Source organism: Portunus trituberculatus, chromosome 47 (assembly GCF_017591435.1).
Source record: "Portunus trituberculatus isolate SZX2019 chromosome 47, ASM1759143v1, whole genome shotgun sequence".
NCBI classification, from domain to species: Eukaryota; Metazoa; Arthropoda; class Malacostraca; order Decapoda; family Portunidae; genus Portunus; species Portunus trituberculatus.
The window spans coordinates 9,147,715-9,168,875 of NC_059301.1; the positions used below are offsets into that span (position 1 = coordinate 9,147,715).

The window sequence follows — 21,161 nt, forward strand, 5'->3', positions numbered from 1 at the left end:
CAAGTGCATGTCTGAAAATAACTGAGTATATTTGTGTTAATATTATCAGTTTTTCCTCAGGATCCATTGGAAACCAGCCGCGGATCACTGCGAGGCCACCAAACGGAGGAGGAAGAAGAGGTGGAGGCTGAGGAAGAGAAGGATGACGGGGAGGGAGTGCTGCAGGAGGTGGTGGTGGAGGGCAGTAGTGGGGGCCCAGTGGATCCATGGGCAGCACTGGAGGAAGCAGAGGCTCGCATCAGGGAGGAGTACCAGCGGCGAGAGGAGCTACTGAAGAGAAATCACATGGAGGACTACAATGAGCTGAAGGAGAAGTACAATGACAGGGTGGAGGTGCTGTTGTCCAAACTGAGTGATGCCAACCTCAAGTGAGTGTGTGGTACCTGGTGTGAGAGATGCTGCCTGTTGTGTTAGAGTGAGCTTGTGGCTGTTGTAAGGATCTGTTTGTTTAGTTGTTCCTTATTTATATGGATGGCATCTTTTCTTGGGTTTTTTGTTTGGTTTTCCTAATATATCATGGATAGGATGGTGCCTCCTAATAAAAGACTTTGGTTGTAATGTAAATTAATGAGGTAGTTAAGTAGAGTTTTGAGTGTATGTAGTGAATATTAAAAGCATAGAGTAGAGTCTGAATCAGCCACTCTCCTCTGAAGGAGTCTTGGTATATGTGTAGACGAGTCTTCCTGTTATTATTAGTGTTTTTGTTTCACTTGCTACTTTGTGTCACTTGTTTATAGTGAAGATCTGGGTCCAGATCACTTAGACATACAGGGCAATGTGTTCACTATCACTGAAGGATAGTATAGAAAGGAAAATTTACATTGATAATGTATCACAGATTTCAACAATTTAAGATCAAAGCTGTGTGTGCACTGGAAGGAATACAGTGGCTATGGTACTTGAAGAAGAGCTTGTTGAATTGCTTTCCTTAGAATTGCTGAACTTCATTACTGACTACTAGTTTTGCTTTGAAAATGGAGGTATACACAAAGGAAAGGACTTAAATGTAAAGAGGTAATGTAAAGAGACAGATTTTAATTCCACATTGTTTAGGAGAGAGGTTCTAGAACTTGCACAATATTTCATCCTTTTCAAATGTGTTATATTCATGATCCCTTCACAGGTACTTTGAACTACGGCCCCTGTATGACCAAAGTCAGGAGCGTGTGAGGGAGCTGGAGCGTGATGTGATGCGGCTCAAGGAGGAGCTCACCGAGGCCGAGCTGCGCCATCAGAAGATGTACCTGCAGATGTTCCTAAAGGGACAGCAGGCAGCCAGAATACAGGCAGAGGATGACCTGGTGAGCATTGCTGAGGCTGGAGAACTGTTGTTTTTTGTGGGTTAGTGAAAGAAAATGAGAGCAATTAATAGACTCAGATCATTGCTTTCTGAAATTGTGATTTGTCATAGCTTACTCTATTCACATTTGATACCCATTTCTCAGTGAGGTATTTGTGATAGAAGCCTTTCCATTTATTTATTTCATTGCATTCCTTGATAGCTCTGAGCTATTTCTTTTAACATCAACCCACCCTGTCTCCTACGCACTTCATACTTTTGTACCAGGTGGTTGTTAATAGATGACTCATGATTTTTCAGTTTGATCACTCTGAAGCTTTAGTTGAATAATACAACTAGTATGTTTATCTTGCAAATTCATGGTATTGGCATTTGATATCCTTATTTGTATTAGAATATTATAATTTTGGCTATTCATGTTTATAACTAGATAATTTTTAATAAAATTAGATTCACTACATTTGCACAGGAATATACAGGCAAAGTATTCATTGCAATGATTTAGTTTAACTTTTCTCTGTAGGAAATTATGATGACTTTTAAGAGAGAGAGAGAGAGAGAGAGAGAGAGAGAGAGAGAGAGAGAGAGAGAGAGAGAGAGAGAGAGAGAGACTAGTATCAAGTTACCAATTTTTTTTTTTAAATAAAAGAGGATAAAGTGTATGACAAATCTAAACTGATCTTCCTCTGGAATCAGAATTTTTATTGAAGATTTTTTAAATACATGTATACATGTATTACTGCTTACCTTGAAACAAAGTACTAAATGATAAGCTTCATTTGATAAATAATGCTGTTTTTCTTGTGTACAATATTCTGATATGGTTTGATGGGCAACTGCATGATAATTTGTAATTGAGTTCACAATAGTTTTGATATAGTACTAACTAATAAGTTGCCTGTTGGTCTTTGATTATTGCTTAGTCTCAGTACACAACTACTTGTATCCCTAAGCTACATTTCCAGTAGGATGAATCACAAAAGCAAAAAATATTGAATTTGATCATTCTTTGATTTATATTGGTACTCATAACATAAGAAGTAAGTATGTTCTTATTTGAAGTATGTACTTGTGTCTTCACTTAATCACTACTTTGAACCATTGCTCTCTTACACACCCACCCACACCCACACACACACACACACACACACACACACACACACACACACACACACACACACACACACACACACACACACACACACACACACACACACACACACACACACACACACACACACACACACACACACACACACACACACACACACACACACACACACACACACCCTGTCCTGGTTTGCTACCCTTTCACTTAACCCTTCACTTTAATACAGACCCTTGAACAATGCAAACTGCTTTCTTGATAGCACGCATACAACTCTGTTATTGTTATACCATAAACACTTGTGTAATCTGATAATTACTAGTGGGTATATACTGTTGCTTTGATATTTTCCACTTAAAGTTTTACTTGGGTATGTTATTGTGTTGATTTTGAATGTAAGAGCATAGCATACCATTGTTGATCCCCTCTTACCTCTGAAGGGTGGTGATGCTCAAGCCAAGGTTCCATTAGAGGAGGATTCTTCCCTCAGCCACCTCATTGGTATGGCTTGTCTATTTGGGGTGAGCTTCTTGGGATCAGCCTGCACAACTCAATAAGAAAGAATGACTGGCTGTGTTTGCACCAGAAAGAAATTACAACCTACAAGATTAAGAAATAACACTGATATCACTGTTATTTGCTTCATGGAAATTAATGCCAATAAAGAAAACCAGAAAACTTATTATTTTTTAGAAAGCAAAGGAAATTTAGATAAATGGCCTCGTCCTCACTGAGAAAAAAATCAAATGAACACTGGCAATTAAAGCTTCCTCTTATTTGCTTCAAGGAAATCAACACTGATAAGGAATGGCTCATGATTTCTTATTTTGTGTAAGAAATGAGAATGAAGCAAAATTGAAACTATGCTCTCTGCAAAAACTCCATCACCTGATGAGACTCTTTTGGTTTCATGTTTACAAGAAACTATGAAGATGTTTCCTGTGGAGCTTGACTTGTTGGTAGAAGTATATGAAAGGTGAACTTAATTTGAAAGGATGAAAAATAACTAGATAGATCAGCTTTGAGTAATGTGTTAATCTGTGCTGTGAGTGATGCTGTCCATTCATAAACAGGAAAATAGTTAGGAAGAATTACTTTTTTATGGAAAATAACAGTACTATATATATTCATTGATCATATTATGTTGCTGCAAACTGCTGAATCTCCTATCAGATATATGAAACATGGAAATAACAGTCATTAAAAATGAGCCTAATGTTACAAGTGTACCAGAAAAAAATTGGATTAATTTTCAGGAGGAATATCTTGCTTCCCAGAAAGAGAGAATATTGCACACAGTCTAAGCCACAAGTGTCACCCTCTTCATGGACTGAGAAAAAAAGTGCCATCTGTTTTTAGTTAAGAATTTAGATTGATTATGTTTTCAATATTAATGAATGAATGATAAGAAGGGAATATGAAAACCAGAAAAACTCATGAAAGAACATCAAGAAAATCCAACAGAATTCTACACACACAAAACCTGCAAGACTCAGCTGTTTGAATTCCCTGTTCTCGCAGGACACTTTCAAACCTCTTCTTGAAGTACAAAGAGCTTCCCTAACTGAGGTGGTTGAGGTTAGTGCTGACATTATGTGGCCTTGATCTGGAAGAAAGGTGGGCAGTGGATCCAGAGGTAGTTTCCAGTCGGCCAAGGATGACCATGCTTTGCTCTAATGTATGGAAATGCTGTGCTGTAATTGGATTATGTTATGCTGGCCAGAACTGGAATATGCTGTGGATGGCTGATAAGGAATAGTGCCTGTTGATGTAGACAAGCTTTAATTGGCAAGAGCAAGTTATAGTAATGAATAGGAAAGCGGTACATGTTCCTATGTATATACACACAGTGTGTTCTGGCTACTTGTGAGTTGTGTTCTAGAACATCTTGTGAATAGAATTTATTATAAATTTGATCTCATAAGAGATCATTGTCTGCTGTGACAATCTTGTCAGAGATGCAAAATATTTTTTTGCTGATCTCAACCAAATTCTACTTGGTGTAAAAACCTTTTCTCTGACAACCTTCATCACTTTCACTGGCACTTGTAACAGCATGGTCACTGTCTCCACTGCTTGTAGTGGCACAGCTATTGTCACCTCTTACAATGGCATGACCATGTGCACCACCACCACCACCACTCGTCCTGCCACGGTCACTTGTACCACCACCACCACCAGCTCCACCACAGCACTGGTAGCACCAGGAAAATATCACAAACATTGCTACTCTTTCATGGATGGAATTCATGGAAAAATGAAACTGATGGTAGCAAGGTCTTTCATCAAGATATTAAGCACGTTCTTAAATGTTTAAACCACAAATAGTTCACAAACATGTGCCACCTTGCTCAACACTGAAGCACCTGTAGCCACTAATCGATGACTTTATTTTATTCTTTTGATGTATACAATAAACAATTTTGGCACTTAATTATATTGATGCTGCATGCTGCATTACACATGCCACTTTGTTTAGAAGTATGAACTTCTTTAAAAATCATGATATATTTTTTCTAAGTGTTATCAGGCTCTGAGAAGTTTCTTGAGGATGATTGGCAGCTATGAAAGTAGCTAACAAGGGTTGAGTGAAACATGGTGGAGGAAACAGAAAAGCAACCAAAGTCAGTAACAACATATCAATGACAGGCATTGGCAAGAAGCACTGTTCTTTTTTCTTGGTGTCCATTTAAAATTCAGATTTTAAAAAATTCATCTCCTTTTCTGATATGAGGGACTACTTTGGAATAGTACTAGGATGGTGCAAATGCACCAATGCTTAGGCCCAGTTGTATTTACACAATAATCTAAACTGCTGAAATATGTTGCTCAGAATAAAGTGAACCTGTCATGTTCATTAAGTTGAATTTTTGCCACCACTAAATAATACAGACTGGATATATTACAGTGAATCAAGTGAGAGAAAATTCCTTCCAAGATCTGAACATTACTTAATCTGCTGAGAGTGTATCCTGTAACACAACAAATGAGGAAGAGAAACTCCTTAACTATATTCTATGTGGACATTTGAAAAATGCATATTAACTTAAATTTTGGGTGCTTGCATTAAAAATAGGATTGCATTCTAATCAAATAGTGAAACTATTGCGATGTCACAAGATTGTATTTGTTTATATGTTCCAAAATCTAACCTTAAGATCAGAGTACAGTCTCACTGTACCACCTACCATGTGATAATTGCAATTTTTCTGAAGTGTAAAATCACAGGAAAGGAAGAGAACTCAGATAAAGAAAAAAATGCAACTAATACAACTACTGACAAATAGCATCACCTTTTTGATATCAGCATATTAAGCTAAATTTGGGACAGTATTCAGATTCAGTGTCTGGCTAGATAGAGTGAATAATGAATAATGTCCATTGAATTAGGCAACATTATCAGTAGGTACCGTTGCTTCCTCCACCTTTAGGCTTTTGTTCTCACTAAGATGCATTTTGTACACACCAGTTATGTACTTATCATATCCTTAGTGTAGTTTTCTAAGTAACCTATGCATTTATCTGTAAATAACGATCTTAGATAGATATCTGAAGCTTGTATTACTTCAAGCATTTAATTTTGTGTTTAGGTTACAACCTGAATAGTTAGCTACACATAATGATAATAGCTACACATTCATCTTATTAGTTCAACCACATGACTAGACTAAAAGATAAGACTATACTAGCCAAATATGTTTGTTAGTTGTTCTTTGCTTAGGTGAGATACACTTCCTAAATGACACACTTACTCCCAGGATGGTGGAGAGGAAGGCCTGCCGTCGTCTTTGACCTCAAGTGGACCAATGATGGAGTTGATGAGGCAGCTGACCCGCACTGAGGAGGAACTCGAGAAGGTCAAGGTGAGTGATGGTGGTGGTGGTGAAGATGCTAGTGCCCTAACATAACCCTTACTACCATGACTCTCTGACCCTGGACCTCTGTGGAAAAAATCTACCTATATACAGTAGCTGCCTGATCTCTTGTGTGTCTTATTAATGTGTTTGTCTACAATATGTTGTTTTGTGGTTGATAAATATGTATGTGTTTGATTTCATCTCTTGTATTTTTAATGTTATCTAATTCTTGTATTGTATTCTATGTAGTGTTTTGATTCCTTTTATGGATTAATATCCTATTAGTGTTACTAGGCAGTATAGAGTAATAGTTAAGTGTCTTCTAAATATATGTAGTGTATCTATAGAACTCAAAGATTTGTGTGTATTTTGTATTTGCATATACTCCATAATTTTCTTACATTTGAATTATCTAGTTGCTCTTCATACAACATGTTGGGTGAGTTTATGACGACAAAGAAGTGCCGGGCATTGGAGATATGCAGTGTATTGGACTCATTTATATTTGCTTAGCTCATTTGCAGCCTTACTGCTGTTCCTGTATACTCAGAGAAGCACATACATATATATACACATAGTCTTTAGCAAGGAAGGGAGGTCAGTCAATTCACAGCCTTGCCATTGTTCCTGTATGTTTAGAGAAGAATTACTTGTACACACACATTCCTTAGAAAGAAAAAAAAAAAAAGAGATGAGTAGTTCAGTACATGTACAACTTGCTACTGTTCCTGCATGTTTAGGAGAGAGATACATGTACCGTCTTGAACAGGGAGCGGTGAGCTACTTCTGTCTTACCTGAAGGATTCATTAAAGGAAGGGTATTATGGCTTTCATGTTTAATTCAGTAGTGGATTGGAAATATTCATCTTGAAATTCTTACTGTATTTTATGTACTGAATAATCTTTGTAGGGAATTTCTGAATTGGATCATCGGCATTATGCTCTTCCCAAAAATTGTAAGTAAAATTTAAAAAGCGTACAAACTATCTTTAGTTTAATCCGTGTGATGTTGGTGTTACTTCCTTACAAGACTTAGATTCTGAGTTGTATGCATCTGCTTGGTGTAAGACTGCAGAATTCAAACTCTTTGCTTCCCTTCCTTCCATTACTCTTTGTGGTGAAGGTGATTGAAACACTGCCGTAACTTTCATTTTTGGTTGCCATCCTTCTTCTCCTCTTCCTCCTCTATCTCTTATTCATTATCATCACATTTCACACACCACAGAAGTCCACAACGAGGCCAAAGAATTTGATCAAGTGTAGTCATAGGATCATACCAAGCACTGTTTGTTTACAAAGTGGATAACAGTTTTAGTGCATGGATATACATACATCATAATCAAGGAAATGTTGAAGGACTTTAAGTGTTGTTGTAATTGGGAGGGTGAAGGTTATACATCCTCAATAATGTTGAAGTTTAAGTATACTTGTATGCAGAGATGAAAAAAAGTGCCATGTAGTAAATCAAAATTAGGATCTAACTTGACATACAATATCTCTTCTATAGACCAGGCTGACATCTTTACCAATGGGGTAGCTACATTATGTGTGCAAAATCTTGATGCTATGGGGCTGACACCATTTCTTTTCATGGTAAGTAGTAGAGGCTCACATTTACCTTTCTGGCAACAGTGCATGGGTCATCTCAGTTAGCTGTTCAGCTGGTTTAGAGAGAGCGTGGTTTGTTTTCTGATGTGTCAGACAAAGGTTAACTGACCTGCTATTTTGCTTCCTCTCATCCTCTCAACATGCCTAATACAAGCAAGGAGAAACATTTGGCTCACCAGATGACAGACCATGCTCTCTTTATATCAGCTAAATACCTAACTGAGGTGACTTACATACTGTTCCCTACTCCCCAGACAGTGTAAAAGGTTGCCAATTAGTGTTCCAAAAGCATCAGAACATCTTGCTATCCCAGGAAGCTAGTTGTGAGCCTCAATGACTTTCCTCAAAAAGAAATGATATCAGCCTTGTGGCACCAAGAGTTTCTGTGCATTCTATATTTTGTCTGAGTTTCTCTCTTTATCAGGTTGTAAGCATTATCAATTGATGATATGAAACTCTGAAAAAGGATGTAAGAGCTACATGCCATGTGATTATTATAACTGTTGGGCTTCATTAGGTAGTCACATAGTGTTAGTGAAGTCATAGGCAATCTGGTTGATAATTCTCAAAGCATTTCATGACAAAACAGTATCATTGGTCTGTGACATCTTTTGTGCTTGTAATAAGGTCAAAATATTTGGAGGCTAACTGGATGAAATAGTGGAGAAGCACTGAGACTTGATGGATTTACAAATCTTGGTATCAGTCAGATAAGTGATTAAAATTTCTACCACTTCAGCTGGATAATAAAGAAAATATAACAAGATGTATGATGTGCTGACATTTATCATTAGATGTTCTTGTTCCTGCCTTGCTCTATGGATGAAGGGCATGGATGCTAAACAGTAACCTGGTTAGCAAATGGATTACTTTCAAATGATTTAAAAAGTTGTTTCAGGTGAAATAACTTTGTTAATAAAGTGAATAGCAGGAATAAATATACAGTATACTAAATTCTGATTAATCTTTTATAAAAGGCATGAAGCATAAAGTGGTTATAAAAAAACTATTAACTAAAGGATTTTTGGGAGAGTGAACACACTGACCTTTGGTGAAGATCTTGTATCATGAGTGCTGTTGTCTCAGTGTCGGAGAAACATGCCATTGATTGAGGGCTCTGCATCTTAAAAGTAACTATTATTTCTTTTCACTTCATGGAGCTACCAGGATTGGATTTTGGTTTGGATTAAAGTCTACTTGTCCTTGAAGGTAATGAAAATGTAGAGATGATGATGATCTGCTGCAGTGTCAATACTGCGGCCAATCTGATTCTTCTCTTTTCCTCAACCACATGTTTTACTCATGACATTCAAGGCCTTTCCTCTAATGACTGTGCTTAATGTCAAGTACTTTTGCTATTGTATACACACTAGCCAACAAAAGAATCTTTGTCAAAACCCCAAGCAGATCTAATGTTATAATGATATAGTTTATCAAATAATACAACTTTGTTTTGCCTGAGATTTCTATACTGTACATCTAGAAGTCAAACACTGCCCTAGCAGTGAATACAAGCCACAGGTAGCCTCATGACTTCCCATGGCAAGCAGTGGAGTTGGATCTACTGCAGTTTTCTTGGTATTCATTTATACCCCATTGGTCTGTTTAATTATTAAGGTTTTTATGCATTATTACCAGCTAAGACATCAGACAGATGATGAAGAAAGGAACTATATCTTGGTTTTAGCAAAAGCAAGTTTTCTGAGGACACAATTTGATATACAGGAGTTGACATATTTCATATTCAATTGGCAACTGTAAAATTCTTTTCAACACAGTGTATGAAATCAATCCTAGATTTTGCCATTTTATGTGATATATAATGGGAAGTCAAATTCTTTTGTTGGATACTGTTTGTGCATATGAAACCTTTACCTGCCACTCAACTTACTTGACTTTTGCTGCAAAATAGCACATTAAAGGATAAATAAATTAGTGTTATAGTTTACCATCTCACGAGCACTGTCTGTAAGTTTGTGGCTCATTCACTACACAAGGTTCTTAAGACAGCAAACAGAGTATGACTCAAGACTGCATTAATATACGTAATGCATTATAGCTGCATCATAGCAATGGAATTATTTATAAAACTCATCACTTATTCTCCAATAAACAAAAAGCAACAAAAGGAATTATGTAAAAAGATCTCTCAAACTGGCCCAGGGTGAGGAGTGCATCCAAACCCAGTGTGGTCGACATTCATTTCAGGGCACTGCACCCCTCTCCTCCCTTCCCTCCTTCCCTTCTCCTCCACCCTCCCCACTTTCCTCCCCTGGGGTGTGGGTCCTGAGGGCTGTGTCGTCCTCCCTTGGTGGTACGGGTGCAGCTCTTGTGGGCAGCAGGGAGGCCATCGCTTTGTACTGGCAGAGCCGCATTCAGGTGGGTAGTTTGGCCCACCTCATAACTGTTCCTCTTGCTCCTCCTGCCTTCCAGTCTTACTCTCTTACTCTAGCATTGCTTCTTGCCTTACTTTCACTTGTTTTCTCTCTCTCTCTCTCTCTCTCTCTCTCTCTCTCTCTCTCTCTCTCTCTCTCTCTCTCTCTCTCTCTCTCTCTCTCTCTCTCTCTCTCTCTCTCTCTCTCTCTCTCAGTATATATACAATATGTATATTCAGACACACGAACACACAAAGCTAGAAGAACAGTCTGCTTCAGCTTTGAATTCCTTTGCAACCTCTGCCTCACATACACTCCAGTTGCTTGGGAAGTTACATATGAATATTTTGGGGCTTGGAACATAAATCATATGCAGTGGAACCTTGGTATGCAAATGTTCCTGTGCACAAACAAATAGCTTTTTCAACAAATTTTGTCTTGGTCCATGAAAGAAAATTTGGTCCACAAATGGAGTTGCTGCCTTTGGTACAAGATGGCGTTGCACGGAGCATTAGTTTTTTTCTAATGGTACCACACTATAAACACTTTCTTGTGGTGCTGTTCTGCGTTTTTTTACTTTTTGCATTAAATTGGTACTCAATATGTGATAGTGGTATTAAAAGCATAAGCATATTACAATGGAAATAAAGAAAGCTATACCAGCAAAGTATCTTGAAAATAATACTACTGTTCAGTCCACATGAAGGAAAACATAATATAAGAACTTTATCACAAATGTGGAACTCTAGAAAAAATATTACTTCCAAGTTACTTCATTGGTATGGCAAGTCTCAGGAATCACGAGATTCTGTAAGATGTTTGTTTAGGACGCCAAATTTGTCATCACAGATGATTGCAACACAGAAGTGTCTCACCTCTAGGACAGCTAGTGATGCATGATAAACATCTTCAGGAAGTTCAGCATATGCCATCTTGCTGTCAGTTAGAAGCTGTTACCATAGCAATGACAATCCTTTGTTTATTCCTGCTGAGAGGCTCACTAAAGAATTTGATGGAGGATATGTGTCACAGGGACTGCAGGGTGCATGACAAGATGCTCTTTCAAACAAATCCTGGCATCCAGGAATGGATTAATCTAATTTACATTGATTCCTGTGGGGAAAATGACTTTGGTTCGCAAACATTCTGGTTCATGAACAGCCTTCAGTAATGAATTAAGTTTATAAAACGAGGTTCCACTGTATATTACATTGATACATATATAATCAGGATATAATTACTACTTATTCTATATGTATGTAGAGGGATATAGCTGTGGTTTTCATTTTATGTACTTCTCACTGTGTTTCAGTGAAGGTGTTCTACATGGTTTAATTGAGTTTAATTATTTCACATTGAAATGTATGATTTTCATTTGCAAAAAAGGTTGGTGAGAATCTACAAAACTATAGAAAAGTCTATTTAATTCTTTTCAGCAAAACATTTGTTGAAAATGTCTTGAGTCTGATTGTTTTAATACAGTTTCGTATGTGTCTTGAATGTTTTCTTGAAATAATGTGTACATCTTTTTCTCTTTTCCTGTGTTTGGTGATTATCATTAATATTAATCATGGGAAGTAGAATTACCATTAGTTTCCTTCTATAATATTCAATTACTCTAATAATAATAGATTCATCAGCTCAACAACATTTTCATTTATCTTTGAACACTTCAGTATCAAGCATGAGATAAGTTGTGACATTTTCAGTGCTTTGTCTCATCATTAGCTGTATGAGTAATGCTAATGCTTTTATCATTCTTAAAGCTTCATTTGTCTTGCTTCTATTGGCTGCTTGCTTGGGCTTGTGTGCTGTCATGAACTTTGTTCTGCTGTGCTGTTCCAAAGTACTGTACTACATTTGCATTATGCTAATGGCCTCTACTAGTGGGATGTGCAGAAGAGAAAGAATATTTTTAAAAAAATTGACATCTTGTTTTGTGTATCTGTATCAAGAATTATATGTTTTATTATATTTTATTCATGATTTTATCTACTTCATTTTATTTGAAGATAGCAAATATTTTAACTTGTTTGTTGATTAAACTCTTATTACAACATATATTTATAGTTGTTATTAGAGGTTGGATTTTCGGTATCAAAAATATTTGTTAAAAGGTAAAGGGAGAAATATCACCATCCATCTAAAGTATTTCCTTATCTTATTACTGATTAACATCAAAGCAAATTATCGAAGAGCAATGGGACATTAAAGAAGCAGATAGTTGGATACTTAGAAAGTTAATTGTAAGTAGCATTACAGAAATATCTACCAATTCTAACAAACACAAGAAAGAAATGCAAGGTTTTGTCAGTGTTATGGGATCCAGCCATTTGATTACTAAACTAATATTGTGATAGTCTTTATGCATTGCAAATAAGAACTAAGTAGTTTTCTAAGTAAATGCATAGATACCATATTGCAATATGCTGTGTATTTCTCATAGGTGAGGGAGGACCACATCATTAGTCTGCTGACAAGCCAAATTTGGATGCTTCAGTGCCTTGCTTGATCATATTTTACCTGTGTGTTTAAAGGTTCAACTTATCAAGAAATTTACAGTATGATTTTCTATTTTCTTTTTTTGTCTTTTTTTTACATAATCCAGCAGTTATTATGGAATAAATGGATTTGAAATCTGAGTGAGTAATAAGGTGCACCAAAGAAGTTCTTTGAGAGACATGACATAAATACATTTTACTTACTTTTGGTGTCATCTGGAACACTGACATTGAACTCTCACTGAAAGATAAAACCGTATTTTATTTTTGGCTGTCTCGCTCACTATCATGAATGAAATTCCTAATGCCTTGCATTAGGAATTTCTTCATGACAGTAATTAGAGATAGGCATCTTGTGAATGGGAATAATTTGGGAACACACATTTCCATGTGCTTCATGAAGATTGTTTCTATCCAGGCTGCTGTTACAATACATGTGTCATTGAATTCACTCCAACAACTGAACTTAGGTGGCCAGTTATCTATTAATCTTTAAGTTTTTTTTAGAAGGATCATGGGATCCATGGATTCAAATTTATAATACAGAAAACTGGAAAATTGACATAAGCATAATACAGTATTTGCATAATGTTTTTTTCTATCTATTCATTTGTTAATTCCTTGAATTTCCTGTCCTTGTTCTCATCCTTCATCCATGTGCTCTTGTATTTCCTAAACATAAACTTTGCCAGTCTCCCTTTCTTATAGGTATTATAATATCATTCCCTACCAGTATCAACACTAGTCTTGTAAGTAGAATATCTTTACTCCTCAGTCCATTGCCATCTATTTCCTTCTCACTCTTATTATGTTTTTTTTTTTTTTTTTCCAGTGAACATAGCCAAATCACAGTCCATCAAGTTACATTCATTTATTCACTCTTGTTAGATTTGCCATCCCCCCCCCCTCGCACACACACACACACACACACACACACACACACACACACACACACACACACACACACACACACACACACACACACACACACACGGCCCGGTAGCTCAGTGGTTAGAGCGCTGGCTTCACAAGCCAGATGACCAGGGTTCGATTCCCGGCGGTGGAGATATTTGGGTGTGTCTCTCACGTAGCCCCTGTTCACCTAGCAGTGAGTAGGTGCAGGGATGTAAATCGAGGAGTTGTGACCTTGTTGTCCCGGTGTGTGGTGTGTGCCTGGTCTCAGACCTATCCCAAGATCGGAAATAATGAGCTCTGAGCTCGTTCCGTAGGGTAACGTCTGGCTGTCTCGTCAGAGACTGCAGCAGATCAAACAGTGAATTACACACACACACACACACACACACACACACACACACACACACACACACACACACACACACACACTTATGGCACAACTTTGATGATGCAAGTAGTTAGGTTCCATTTGAATTGCTTGTATACTGAATTCTGGTGTAACATAATTAATGGGGAAAAAGGGTCTATGTTCTATGACCCTTATTAAAGGTATATTTTGAAATTTAAACATACAACACTGACCACGACAAACATGATATTGTCTCTATTACAGAGTGGTCTATAAATCAACCTGGAAAAGAAAACCATATACAAAGAACATGATATCATATTGATTAAAGATATAAGATGTGCATAACACTCACCATTACATCAGGGAGGATAGCTCACTCACCACTCTTGTGCATCATAATAATTCTAACTTCACAGCAGGTGTTATTGGTATATATTTTAGCTCCCTTAGCCTTATTGCTAGGATTGACACTGGAACTCATTGGCTGCTTGGAAGGCATAGTTCACACTTGAGAGGCAAAAATAATGCACATCTACAGATCATGTGGTCAATCACACACACAACACCACACCAAAGATAGTGAATGAAAGAATAAAACAATAACACTTTAACACATCCAAGCACTGATCAGTCAACTAAAGCATGTAACACTGTGCTTTTACTATATTGTCAATATGCTTGCAAGCAAAATGTTAAAGTACAGGTATAACAGCACACAGTAAAGCTGTAAGGGGGGGTAGTCTGAGGGATGTAGATAATCAGTTTGAGAGGACTTGCGGAGAGAATAAATGGTGGGTAAGAGACGAGGAACACATGTGCAGTTGTCTTCCATTGCTCACTGATTCATCCATTCACATTTAAATCATTGCACTACAACCTAAATGTGTTGGAAGGAAGGAGTGCATTTCAAATTTTATTTTATTACCCTTGAACTGATGCTCATAGGATTAAAATATTGTGCTTATACAAAAAAAACAGTTCTCATATCATCAGTTTCTCATATGCTTGTATAATCCGGCTTCCTGTATTTACAGTCTTTATCTATATCTTTGACTCTTATGTCAGTATTGGCATAATAATTGTATCACCTAACTCTTACCTCCATGCACTAAATGTTCTTTTAATACATGGTCTTCAGAAATGTCTTTCTCAAATGGCAGCACAGAATCAAATAGCAATATTTACTTAGTCACCTCTTCATCAACTGTCTGTCCGTTTTAATCACCAAGTGTCTATGAAGGCTAACTCTGACTCTGTACAGACAGACAGGATCAGTTACATCATTTCTTGCTTTACAAAGCAAGCCTTCTTGTCTACCTCTCATGAGGCATCCAGCTTTAAGTGTCAACATTGGCACTGTTCAGAATTAATCCATGGTCATTCATTAAAATTGTGTCAATTTCTTTGTTGAATTGCATACTTGCAATTAATTCAGTGATACAAATTATATTATAGTTGTTTCATAATGTAAAAGTTGTAAATTTTTAAATGTTGAATAGATATTTTGATTTTTCTTCCCAGTGATTCCTCTTCAGATTCATATTCATATTCTTTTATTGGTATGTATGTGTGAGAATATCTTTTGAAGGAATTCTGTCAAAGAGTGATCTTTTTCCTCATCTGGATCTCACTATAGCTATCATTTATGATAGATAGCTTGGCTGGAATTTATTGGTACATTTTTGTCAAGTACTTATTTGTCTCATACAATTGGTCAATGATTTACATTTCAAAACTAGTTCAGGACATTATACGAGTCTATGAATTGCATAACATGTGTGTGGAATTTGGAAAAAGTAATCCAGATTTATTACATTTTTTTTTTATCTGAACTGTAACAGAAGAGATACATATTTGACCTCTATGCAAGAAAGTAAGATAAATTTTGCTTTGAATTTCATAGTTTATTCTATAGTGGCTATGTTTGAGGTAGGTGTGTGCATGTGTATACTGTGGTGTGTGTATATATATATTTATGTGTGTGTGTGTGTGAGTGCGTGTGCGTGTGCGTGTGCCTATGTGTTCTGCTCTAGTTAGAAAGCTGCATGAAGCTGTCTTTTAAATTTTCCATTTCCAAAGTGACAATAATTATGTTGGTTGCTTCTATGAATGGCAAAGCCTTGATTAATGCCACTCATCACTGCAAATAAATTAATCTAGGTATACCTTTACAAGATTGTCGTTTGCACATATATAGATCTCAACTTTGTTGAACTAAAGAATGGATCTCAAGTAAGAGAATATTTTAAAAAAATTTACTAATTTGGTATGGTTTAACAAAGAATTGTCAGTCAGAGAAGAAATAAGCTGAATATTAATTAGTACATACTTATGGATCTTAGCTTTCTTATCTTTTAATAAAGTACCTCAAAAGAAATGATCCATTAAATGAAAAGAGAAGAAAGTACTAATCATGATGAATATTTGTTGAAAGAGAAAGTTTATGCATAGAGTAAAAGGCCAAATTTTACATCCATGTCCAAACATATAGTGGGAGATGTAGTGGCTGACAATAAGAGATTGACTGTAGTAATAATCAAGATGAGCAAGACAAACATGACAGCCTAAACTCTGTAATAATAGAGCTTCCCATTCACAACCCTGCAGGCTCTCTACCACCGTGAGATCAACTGTCGGAACAACAATAACAACAACACTGCCGCAGGCCGCCGCAATGGGGAGCTGGATCCAGAGGTGACGCTGCAGTTCCTCAAGTCTGCTATCTATTACTTCTTTACTGACCGTGATAATGCTAAAGGTCACCTGCGTGCTATTGAGAGTATCCTGGGCTACAGCGACAGTGAGCGCTACAATATAGGAAAGGTTATAAAGTGAGTGGAGAAATTATGTTGAGTCTGTTTGTTAATTCAATCAAACTTTTCATGAGTATGAAGGTGGTGGTTTATGTTTCTTAATGTTGTTTTTATGATGGGTGACATGTTTTTGTCATTCATTTATTTATTTTGTGATTAGAATGATTTATGAGTTCTATGATGTAAGTTGTTATTTCTACATAGTTTTTAATTTATGTTTTTGTGATTTATAGATTATTTAATGAATGAGTGGGTGAGTTTGTAGGGAGTGTATATATGTAGCTTGTAAAGTAGTTCAGTCAAACACTTATTTACTGTACAAAGTTGGTTGCTATCTTAATTTTTTACAACAGAATTGCATAAAAGCCTCTGATAAACTGCCAAAAGTAAACTACTAAAAATGTATTCTTGTATTAAGGATTAGTTAATATAACATGACAAATTTAATAGTACTTAAAGTATAATTTTTTGGGAAAAATGTATGGAATTTTAGCTAAACCAGATATGCTGCTGCTGATCCTGGCAAAACATTGGGAAGGGGAAACTTTTATAATGTTCCTATCGGTACACCTGTATGTATGTATAGAGATGTGGTGCCGTGACTGGCGTGTATTAACCTCACCCCGTATGTGTACCTCTGCAACTTTTTAGTGGTGGTTGATCTCCATTATTCATACATACCATACATAGATACATGTGTCCACTTGGGATGTGAAAAACAGATGTGCAGTGTGAGTGAAAAGGGTCTATTTACATACATTATATGCTACAAATACTATAAATGGCTTGAGAGAGCATTATCTATTAGCCTGTGATATATATAAAAGATTTGTGTATGTTTAGGTGCCACTCTCAGAGCTCATAGAGACAAGATGCATGTATGTTGTGCCAGTGCTGTTCTGAGGCACAGGGAAGAGGAAGATTCTGTGGTTCTGTGACTGACTAGGTTGAAGTAGTTTGAAAAATATTTATACAGTCACTCATAGTCGTCTGTCCAAAAGCTTGTATACTATGAACTATTTTTGTAGACTTTTGGGGAGAGTTGTGGAGACATTATTATTGCTTGTAAATTTAAGGCACACGTTGTACATATATTCAATTGCAAAATTGTTTTTTGTTTTCTTGTTGTAATTTTCAGTGTTGTTGAAGCTTCCTTAATTGCTGTTTGTGTAGATGTTTCCTGTTTATGCTGGGCATGTGTTCTGCACATGTGCAAGGGGTGGTGGATGTCTGCATTGGAATGGACATCATTTTAACTGCCGTTCATTTGGTTGTGTTATTAAGTCATGCATGAGTCAATTTGTGTAGTTTTCATGTACAGCATCTACACTCTTATGGTTAGTTGTTGAGAATTGCTTTAAGAAGATGATATATGTAAATACATATTATATTACTACATCATTATTATCATCATACTTCAGCCAGTGCATCTTAAGCACCTTCCCATTGTGTGATGATTTGTTGATTTGTGGTAAATGAATGAAGGAATTATGTATGCATTTCCTTTTTGTGATTGTTATTGCCTTTTTAGTTAGCTATGTTAGTGTGTACTAATACAATTTGTTTCCATTTATATTTTTGTTAAATAATGTATTTTGGGGCAAACTGGCTTGGTAGATGTTGCTCTTAAGACTTAGGACTGCATAAGCACTTTTCTTGTACCTTATTTCTTGTTAAAGTTCGGTGTGGAGGGGAATGACAAGATCCTTGTTAAAGCCTAGGTTTTATGAAATGGTAATGTTGATGACTGGTTGACACTATCCTGATTTGCTATGCAATCTCTGTGGTTGTTATTGTAGGTCATTTGCTGTTTTGCTGTGAAAGTACATCATGTATGTACTCAGAACAAAGGTGCTCTGCCTCTGCATCGAAATATCTTTATATAGAAGCTTTTAGTCTGTTAGAAGAAGGGTTAAATTGTCTTTCCACCAAGCCTCTCAGCGTGCTTCATAATGAATGCTTCGGACCTAGCTTACGATGAAGATTTCAAACACATCTCACAAACAATGCATATAATGTTTTTACACCACCACATTATTATGAAAAACTTTATCAAATTGTGTTTTGTGTGTATGTAACTTTGTATGCTTGTGAGCCATAGTATACTGAAGGAACTGATTATTTTGAGGCATACAAGAGAAGATCCATCCATGGAGCAACAAGCAATTAAGTTTACACACATGAATCTTGCCACAAATAAATGCAGGATGAAAGCATCAGTTTAAATTAAAGACTAAGGTGTAGCCCCACCATACCATGTAGTGTGTGACAGTTTGAGTACTATACCACTCCAGTTTGTGGAGTTCTCCCTCCATCCTTTTCTCCCTCCCTTTTTTCTCTTATGGAGGTACCAATCTTTTACTGTATATTATCCTATTTATATCTTGATAGAGGATAACTAGAGCTAAGATTGTCATAGTCATTGTCTTACATGCCAAAGATTACCAAGTCACTAAGGACTCCCCACATAATAGAAAATATTGAGGAGAGATGATTGATGCATTACAATCTCCTATTACTTAATTTGCCTCTCCTTAATTGTATTTTGATGATTTAATTGTTAACATTCATTTTTGTCAATTAACGTAAATGATGTTTTCACTATAGTTTCATTTTACAAGTCTAATGGAAGAAATTTTTATATACAGTATGTATGTGGTAAAGCAGCAGAATTGTCATTTGAAATTCTTAGCAGACTAGTAGGAAATACAAATCATTGACTAAAGCCAAACATACACTCTTCAATAGAGATATAGCCAGGATTATGAAGTGATGGGTTCATAGGGATGTAGACCAGCAATGAGGCTTTAGTACTATGTATGTGCAGTAATGGTAGGTAGTGATATTAAAGGTACAATAATAGATGCAGTGATAAAAGGGTGAGAACAACTAAATAAGCTGCACTGGAATGCATTCATACTTGACAGCATTTTTTTGCCCACCAGGTAGAGGGAATGAAAGGTTGCTGTTTTCCTATTATTATGTTAGTGTACTGGTCCCAAAGAGTTATAATTTTGTATGTAGCCTATAATATTGTGTATGTATACTCTTGATCATAATACTGTGAGGAACCTGTATCATAAGAAACTAGAAACTAGAAATTTGAAAACTGGTACTGAAAAATGCTACAAACTTAGACATTCATAAACTTATAGTACATACTCATGAAATATTCATGATGTTCCAGCTTGTTTCTCCCCTTTTCTTGACTTCATTTGTACAGTTTGAATATATGTACAATTCTAATTCGGGCAGAGGAATGGCTTGGTTAGGTTAAATCCTTCAAAATTTTATTGTAGAAAGTATGGGAGCAGTAGCCTCCTTGCCTGTCAATCAGCATGCTGAGGTATGTTTGTCACCCACTCTGAACACAAGAACACGAGAAACAATTATTGGGCTGATGAGGAAGCATTTACTATCATTCTTGAGAGAGAGGAAGGGGAGGTATAGCTGGTGAAATCCATTACATGATCACACACACACACACACACACACACACACACACACACACACACACACACACACACACACACACACACACACACACACACACACACACACACACACACACACACACACTATTGTAAACCAGTAAATATTTGTATGTCAGGACATGATGAAAGTACTTCCCAGACATGTATGTATATTATTTTTATGCAAAGATTTATTGCCTTCTTCAGTCCAACATAAAGCCATTGTCAACTTAGAATTACAGTCTCTTTGTGGAAGTCAGCTCTCTCTCTCTCTCTCTCTCTCTCTCTCTCTCTCTCTCTCTCTCTCTCTCTCTCTCTCTCTCTCTCTCTCTCTCTCTCTCTCTCTCTCTCTCTCTCTCTCTCTCATAACTTGTCATATATTGTCATATGTTATAAGAAGGTAGAACTGGTTTTAGAATTGAATGAAAAAAAAAAAATATTCAGAATAAGTCCATGGTTTCAATTCTATCCTTGCTTTGTTGTGTAATTTGAATGCACAAAATACAAATAGTTGTACAGTACTTACTTGAATCTTTAGAAAGGTGTGGAATATGAAGTGCTATGAACAGCATTATTGTATATATATATATATATATATATATATATATATATATATATATATTTATATATATATATATATATATATATATATATATATATATATATATATATATATATATATATATATATATATATATATATATATATATATATATATATATATATATATATATATATATATATATATATATATATATATATATATATATATATATGTGGTTATATATATATATATATATATATATATATATATATATATATATATATATATATATATATATATATATATATATATATA

The 21,161-nt window shown here is 36.0% G+C and overlaps 1 protein-coding gene across 9 annotated transcripts in view; it reads left to right on the forward strand.

Moving 5' to 3' along the window:
* LOC123520449 (G patch domain-containing protein 8-like) overlaps nt 1-20,408 on the forward strand; it is a 100,016-nt gene extending 79,608 nt beyond the window's left edge. For 6 of the 9 annotated variants that reach the window (XM_045282672.1, XM_045282676.1, XM_045282671.1 and 3 more), the window contains 5 exons: nt 61-368; nt 1,124-1,301; nt 6,167-6,271; nt 10,037-10,252; nt 16,624-20,408. In XM_045282672.1, coding sequence (XP_045138607.1) covers nt 61-368; nt 1,124-1,301; nt 6,167-6,271; nt 10,037-10,252; nt 16,624-16,851 — 1,035 coding nt within the window. In that variant the 3' untranslated portion in view covers nt 16,852-20,408. The remainder of the gene's footprint in view (nt 1-60; nt 369-1,123; nt 1,302-6,166; nt 6,272-10,036; nt 10,253-16,623) is intronic. The other 3 variants (XM_045282679.1, XM_045282678.1, XM_045282680.1) reach the window with 1 other exon arrangement.
* Nucleotides 20,409-21,161: the final 753 nt, after the last annotated feature.